We start from the raw sequence: 8,364 nt of genomic DNA, 5'->3' as shown, positions 1-8,364 counted from the left end.
AATGCTCCGCTGGGGGACACTCACAAATGACGAGAGGCGTTTGTGGAAAGAAGTAAGTTTTTCTAATGTATTGTTATTGTTATTATTATTATTATCATTATTATTATTATTATCATCATTATTATTTACTTACATTCTGTACAGCATGGTTTTATTTGTTTTAGCTTCTTTTGTTTTGAATATACAGTAAAGTGAATATATAGCCTACTGAATTTTAAGTCTGTTTTCAATACTGAATTCCAACTGAATTAGCCGGCTCTGTTCCAGGAATGAACTAAAAGGAAAGCTGATACCAGTAAATGTCTGCATTTAATGTTTTGGCGATTACGAAAATGCAAGAAATAATTTGTATCATCTACTTTATAATACTGTCATCTACCAAGCCGTTCATCATATATCTGCCTATCTACCTTAAAATCATTATTTTATTACAAAGTAAACTTATAAAGCCATTTAACTTTTTGTCTTCAATCATCTATGTAACTTTGCTTCTGTACACCACAGGTCCATTAATTCAGATAATATGTTGTATATAGCTTCTGTCGTTTGGATACAGAGGTACTGAAGCTAAGAGAATAATTTGTATGTCTTTCTTAATGTCAAAAATTCGGATTTTATCACATGTTGACGAGGACTTCAGGTTAATAGTAAGGGAAAAGAGGCAGGGGAGGAAGAGAGAGACTGGGGTAGAAGAGGACGAGAAGGAGAAGGATAAAATCGGAGGTAACAGAGGGGATGGTAAGGGGAACAAATGGGGAAAAGGGTAAGGGAAAGGGAGAGGCAAAAAAAAAAAAAAAAAAGTAGTAATGGGCAGGGGAAAAAAATGGAATGGTCGAGAAAGGGAAATGGAAACAGGGAAGGACGGAACTTCTAAAGATTTAGGTAAAAGGATGGAAGAGGAGGAGAGAAAACAGGAGAGCAGAAACTAAAATACTGTCAGGAACAAAAACCACAGATATGGTGGACGACGGAGAGTATTATTTAATCAAGGTAATATCTGTAGAAAGGGAGGCTTACTACTCCACTGAAAGGCAGGATGAGGTGAGGGAAGGAATGAACATTGCAAAGATTGGAAGGGTAGATCTCTGGGCCAGTGGATGGGATGGATAGAGGTGGATTACTGGGAGGTGGGTGGGCTTTTCCTGACACCCATCCACCAGGGGCTGCGGTCCTCCCCCCTAGCCAGAATGGACTCTCCCACTTTGACGTCACAGGCTGCTACTCTGGCTGCCTCGCTCTGTTGATAATAATAATAATAATAATAATAATAATAACAAATGATCCTGCCTCTCCTTTTTTAACCTAAAGATTGAGTGAGGTGGGATTCGGATATAACGAAAGCAAAAGTACAAAAGTAGAAGAATTATCAATAGCATGTCCAGTGAAAGGTCCACACACCATTCAAATCCTCCTGCCTCCATCTTATAAACTTAACCATCTGCACATATATTTTTGGATTTTTCTTTAAAGATTCGCTTGATAGTCACTGCATTGACTATCAAGTAAAAAAAAAAAAACGGGGGGAGGGGGAGCTGCCAAAGCCTTTTCTTATGCTCCTCCGCACATAATTCATCCAGCCAGTTTCATCCCTTGTTAAATTCCACATCTCATCAGCTTCCATGCCTCGCTTTCTCACACATTCTGTTTACCGTATCCATCCACTTTTTTGGACTACCACACCTCCTCCCATCTTGAGTTACATACTGTATCTACATTATTCACCAAAATAGGTTCATTCTCTCCATACGAATATACCATTTAAGCAAAGGCCCAACTCGACGGAGTAATAATAATAATAATAGTAGTAGTAGTAGTAAAAATAATAATAATAATAATAATAAATTGCTGCAACTGTACAATGATCCTCAACGCCCACCCATCAGTCAATGAAAACGGAATTATTCAACCAAAAATACACATCACTAACCGGTAGGCGATTATACTAAAGGAATTATCTGAGCGATTTATTCGACTAACCGACAGAGTTACGCAGTCACCGTTCTATATACTTGTTAACATTTCATCCGCAATTATACGGTTGATGTGCCTGATATTTTTAACTAGAATATGTAATTTTCGACAATAACAGTGTGACTCTACATACTGTTATTCACATTTTAAACAAAGGTAATTTATCACTGCACCTACTTATAATATTATTCACTTTCTAAAACGTTGCATACAATTATTCACTCCACACTATTATTTAAGCTGTAAATATTTACCTCATTATAAGTTCACATAAAATTCCCTGTGATTGAAACTATAATATTCCACTGTACCATGAATCTAAAAGTTCCACTCGCAGTTTTACTTGGCTATTGTCCTAATTTTAGCTATAACTATTCAGTTCTCCTACCGTAGGAGGTACGATTTTGGTTGCAGCACTTATGCCAGGCGATTGGGTCATCGATCTCCGCGCCACTCCCGCACCTTGTAGTCGCCTCCAGGAATACGTGAGTACACATCCACGATCTTTCATGCCATCTCAAACCAGCCTCCTGTATACACTCATCCCGACAACTATAGTCCTTTATGGAATCCCAAGCCACCTTCCTGCAGATACTTATCATCTCTTGGTGGTAAATGGTGGCGAACATCATCCACTCACTTGGTGTGGTGCAGCCTACTTCTTTTTTAACATTTATCATTCTATCTCTGTCTGCCCTCCTCTCTTCTCCCTTTCCTTTCTGTCACTTCATTACTAATTTTACCACTTCCGGCTACTCTGCACTGACTGACAAACCTAATGGTTTCCTGTAACCCAGGAAGCCGTTTATAACGCTGGGTGGTAACCATATAACCAGAAAATGGGGCGGCATGGACCCTGTTAGTGTTACGGTGCCCCTGCTAAATGGGTGGAGTACTGCAAATGTGGCGTTCATCCGGGAACCAAACATTCACACACTCCCCCTCCGCCTCACCATCACGAGGTGCTGTCAACCGCAAGGGAACAGCAGTTCTCTGCATGGACGGCTCTGCAAGGGCAATGACTTGCTGCGGGTGATGGGGCTGGTCAGCAAGATACACGGGAGTTAAGCAACAATAATATCAACTCATGTCTTTACTATAGTCATTTATGCCACTCCAAGGAACCTTCCTGCATATACCCATTATCTCTTTATTACAGTCATTTATGCCACTCTAGGCCACCTTCCTGCATATACTCAGTATCCTGACTCAACAGCAGTCCTTTGTACAAGGGTTTCTCAAAAACTTTCGACACAAAACCCATCTATTGGCTGTTCGTTATTCAGTGATCCTTTAGAGTTTCGTATTATTGGATTTTTCACAAAAATTCTCTTTCCCGAGTATACTGTATGCTGTAGCCGACCATCAAACAGAGGAATTTATGCCAAGTTGCTAACACATCCCATCTCTCTCTCTCTCTCTCTCTCTCTCTCTCTCTCTCTCTCTCTCTCTCTCTCTCTCTCTCTCTCTCTCTCTCTCTCTCTCTCTCTCTCACACACACACACAGACTGGCCTCCTACCTGGACATCCACACAATAAACAGCTTAGAAAACATCGTTTTGTTGCGGGACGAGAGATACGACCCATGTATTCTTTGTACGCCGAGAAATGTGACTAAAATGAGCAGGTGTGGGTCGCTGAAAGCCCTTCCATTGCTCAAGACTTATGATGCAAGTAGCCTCCTACCTCCTCTGGCACAGGAAAGAGGGAGTTTATGCAGTATCTGGGATTTCCTTTCAGCCGTAAGTCATGTTTCCTGTAAGATCAAGCAGCCATAATCTCCCCACGTACAGTATGTACCGTGCATGTAGGACAGGGCTAGCATCGTTATGAAAGTCACAAATTCACTAATCATTCATCACACCAAGATCACTGCACGGATAATTTTCGGCAGGTAAAGTAATGGTAAATTCTCTTAGCATGGAACAGCTACATTTAGCCACAATTAAAGCACACCAGAGCTAAATCGTTTGTTCATGTGTTCCGGAAAATGTCGTTTTGGAGGTCATCCCGTCACCTGTGACTCCCTCAGACCCTATTATATGCCATCCCAAGCCACCCTCCGCCATTTGCTCCTAATTCAGCTGCGGTCAATCATTCCATCCCAAACCATCTCCTGCACATACTTTTCATCCTAACTCAGCTGCAATCCTTTACGCTCTCCCAAATAAAAATCCTCCTCCCTCACACACCTCGATGATTTTGATGATGAGGCTGTACAGGTAGGTGAGGTCAGGTTCGCAGTCGAGTGCCCCCGCCTGGCCCTGCTCCCCTTCACCCGCTCCGGCAAGAGGGAGGGGAGCCGGGGCGGGAAGCGAGGACCGCTTGCCCATGGACCCACCGGCGCCCCAACCACGGTTCCAATGGATCTGACAGGAATGAAAAATAATAGTTTTATTGTACGGATAATTGTATTAAACTACTGTTACAGCTAATACTAATACCAATGATAATAATAATCATCATTATGATGATGATGATGATGATGATGATGATTATTGTTCGTCTTCATCATCATCATAGTCATCATAACCATCATACCCATTTCCTTTCCCCACCCAAAGATAGAGTGAGGAGAGGCCAACGAGAATGAAATAAGGAAGAAAACTACTGAACAGTCTGCCCAGTCAAATAGGCCACACTCTTATTGACTCACCATTGAAGCCCTCGGAATCCTAACATCAACTCCCAGGTAACTTTGCACACGTGTGCACTTTACCTATCATCTTGAGTCAGTCCGGTGAGTATACGTCTCCGAGTAAGTACGCTTGTCAGACACTCCTCTTCACAAAATTCTTCCAACCAGATCGCTCGCCCGTCAGGTCCTTAAGCTTCATCAACCTCCATACCTCGCATTCTCACACATTCATTTGTCACATCCATTCACTTTCTTCTTTGCCTACCACGCCTTTTCCAACCTTCAAACTCACCCACATATACACTTTTGCACCACCCTATTTATACCCATTCTTTCCATATGACTGTACTATCTAAGCACCTCTTCAGGTCGAGTTCACAGACTTCCTTACTCCACAGTCTTCACAAAAAACATTATTCACTATCCTAACTACCCTCCACTCTCCACAAACAATCCTCAAAAGACCCATTTCCACTACTTCTTCTCTTGCGTTTCCATTTTCATGCCACACCCAGGTCTTAAACCCGTATGTTAATGTGGACACTAAACTCCTTCGTGTAATCCTCTCGCAGCCGCCACACTCAAGCTTCTGATTCATAACACCAACAACTTTCCTTCTCTGTGATGAAATCATTGTAGAAATGGGTTGGATAAACGAAGATACGAAGATAGGAAACACGAGCCTAGTTCAGATCCTGTATACTACAACTAGGTAAATACAATTACAGAGAGAGAGAGAGAGACAGACAGACAGACAGACAGACAGACAGAGACAGAGACAGAGACAGAGAGAGACAGAGAGAGAGAGAGAGAGAGAGATACATACACACAGAGACAGACACGCACGCATGCAAAAACTCTATGCACCCTGGTACCCACATTTCACTCAACGAAGCCATCACAGGAGCCATGAAGTGACAAAAACACCCCGCCATACATCACTCTGACATTCGGAATGTCAACTATTGGACCCACAACTGCTGCATGTGCAGTTTTTGTTGAAAACGTCTGTCAGAGTTCGAAGTTTTATTACATACATACATACAAATTCAACAACAGTAGCATGCTTGGTGTTACCAAGGGTTTAAGAGTAGTAGGTATGGCTATGTCTCAGTTATAGTCCTGTATTCTGTGGAATTGGTGACTTCGTTGCACCTATTCCTTAACGATTTATTTTTAATAATACGCCGTAGCACTCCCCTCTATACTATCTACAGCCTACCGTTTGAATATGGACGTAATTTTCATCAGTTACATACAAGAGGATAGAAATGCAATGTTCTGAGAAAATCGCAGAGAAAATTGTGTTCTTAATTCTCCAAAGCCCTTTGGAATACGATACACAGATGCGTTTGGACCGACCACACTGCACCAACATTGCACCGGGATCGAACCCTGGCCTGGCCGACCATCCCCTCCGGTCATAGGCCACCACATCACCCGAGCTGGTATAGGGATGTGGCCGTGCACTCCTTACCACCCGCTGCCTGTGACTGGGTCTGGAAGTGGCTGAACCACGGCACGGTATTACACTCACCATAATTATCACCATCACAACAACAACAATAAATAAATCATCATCATCATCATCTCTACTGATATTGTTGCAATTATCATTAGTAATATTATTAACATAACGTGAATAGGAAAACACACAAAGAAAATGAGACAAATAAAGGTATCACCTTAATTAGAACCTTCTCAAAAATGCAAACCTTACAAAAGAGTGTGGGTGAGAAATGTGAGAAAATGTGAGAAACTTGAAGAGGCCTTCTACATCCCACCTCCCTCCTACTCTCTCTCTCTCTCTCTCTCTCTCTCTCTCTCTCTCTCTCTCTCTGTTGACAGCGTGAGCCGCTATCTTTAATATTTTCATAGAGTCTCCCTTGATCTCGCTCTCATTATCCTCCCCTGGGGTTACAGAGAGAGAGAGAGAGAGAGAGAGAGAGAGGAGGGGGGGGGAAGAAAGGGATGGTGAAAGAAAAAGAGTAGGGCAGAGACAGGAAGGGAGGAAGAAAAGGAGATATGGAGGTAAGGAGAGAGGGAGGAAGGTAAGGAGAGAGATAGAATGGGGGGGCAGGGAGAGAACTAGCGAGGGCGAGAAGGAAAAAGAGGGAGAGAAGGAAAGAGAAAGCGTGGGATGAAGAAGGAGGAGGGGAAAGAAACAGTGAGAGGCAATGGGGGGGGGAGGGGATGAAAGAAGAGAGAAATATATATAATAAAACTGAGAGAGAGAGAGAGAGAGAGAGAGAGAGAGAGAGAGAGAGAGAGAGAGATTAGACGTGACCTACAACAACTTTTTAAGATGAATTTAGATGTGTCCATTCCAGTTGCTAAAATGGCTCCCCTGACGGCCAAGATTAGAATTAATTAGAAATAATCAAGGCAATACGGTGGAAACATGGTAGCCAATTTCCGCAGAGATTATTACTTCTACAACCATATCATTACTATCTACGACGGGTCAGATGGGGGGACGGATTGGTGGGGTGGGTGGGCGGCAGTGGGAAAATAGGTCCATGGTGAATATATCCCTGGAGAAATAGGTCCAAGGAGGAACATAGGTTCACTGGGTAAGATGGGATCTCGGGGGTCTTCTACAAAGGGAGTGGCCATCTAGGGTCCCAGGCAATGACGGTATGCATAATCATGGGATATTACCCAGGCAACGCCCGGTGCCCCTTGTAGTGTAACCTAACCACATCATACAAAGCCAAGCACCATCTGATCTGACTAACCGAACCCAGTCTAAGCTAACCTACCATCATCTTATTTCTACCTCAGCATGACTTGATCTGACTTGACCTGATCTGACTTGTCGTAGCTGAATAGAACTGACCAAATTTGAAGTGCCACACACTACTCTACCCACACCTGACCTAATCTGATGAAACTGAGCTTAACCTGATCTAACCCTCTTTAACATAGCCTAACTTGTCCAAGTATGACTTAACCTAAAGCACACTCACTTAACCTCATTACCTTGTTTAAATTACACTGAGTTAAACAACTCCAACCTAACCTAGTATAATCTAACTTAAACCACACTGATCTGAAATCGCCTGTCCTTGAATGACCTGAGCTGATTTGAAGCTAATGACATCACGTAACCTATCTTAGCCTGACCTGACGTGACCTGAGGTGGAGTTTCCATGACTGACCTGGGCAGGTGCTGGTGTGAGGACAGCTGCCAGGGCAACCACCAGTAACGTCACCACCCGCACACTCATGCTCACTGGGGCCACCATCTGTTGTGCCAGAACAAAAACAATGCTTAACATTAAGGGCCGCATTCTGAAAGATAGAGAAGGCTTCGTAGCACCACTTATTAGCTATTTATTTTACCTATTACTCCTTAACATTCTCTTACGTGTGTTCGAATCGTTCTAGTATCGAAAGAGTTTGGATCAAAGGCATACAAGAGGATAATGAGATGTAATGAATAAAATATATCGCATAGGAAAAAGCGCTACACCTCCACAACCACTTGGATACAACCCTTACGCTCATCGACTGCAAGAGGCTCATTAAGGCAGACACTAAATATTCTAACCCTTAAGGAGGCTTTGCTAAAAAGGAATATCATAATACTCGTTAGGGTTGGAATCTTGCCTTATTTATTCGGAACCCCAGACGTGGTTCATGATGACATATTTATGCCTATCGACTGCACCAGGGCCACTGAGGCAAATGGCATATTCTTTTGTGGGTCCCAATTGTCCCATGGAATATAACTTGATACAGTCGCTGTTTTA

General features: G+C 42.7%; 1 protein-coding gene across 1 annotated transcript; it reads right to left on the bottom strand.

The window, feature by feature from the left end:
• Positions 1-257: 257 nt before the first annotated feature.
• On the bottom strand, positions 258-7,855 carry LOC145402293 (uncharacterized). The gene is made up of 3 exons (XM_080274427.1): positions 7,771-7,855; positions 4,164-4,340; positions 258-1,237 (listed from the first exon to the last, which is right to left on the bottom strand). The coding sequence occupies exons 1-3, from the start codon at positions 7,837-7,839 to the stop codon at positions 1,118-1,120; spliced, it is 366 nt and encodes a 121-aa protein (XP_080130553.1). The 5' UTR covers positions 7,840-7,855; the 3' UTR covers positions 258-1,117.
• Positions 7,856-8,364: the final 509 nt, after the last annotated feature.

This window comes from Coenobita brevimanus, chromosome 57, assembly GCF_032717465.1.
Source record: "Coenobita brevimanus isolate Jiangsu-jjx chromosome 57, ASM3271746v2, whole genome shotgun sequence".
Taxonomy (NCBI): domain Eukaryota; kingdom Metazoa; phylum Arthropoda; class Malacostraca; order Decapoda; family Coenobitidae; genus Coenobita; species Coenobita brevimanus.
This window is presented reverse-complemented; position numbering and strand designations above follow the sequence as displayed.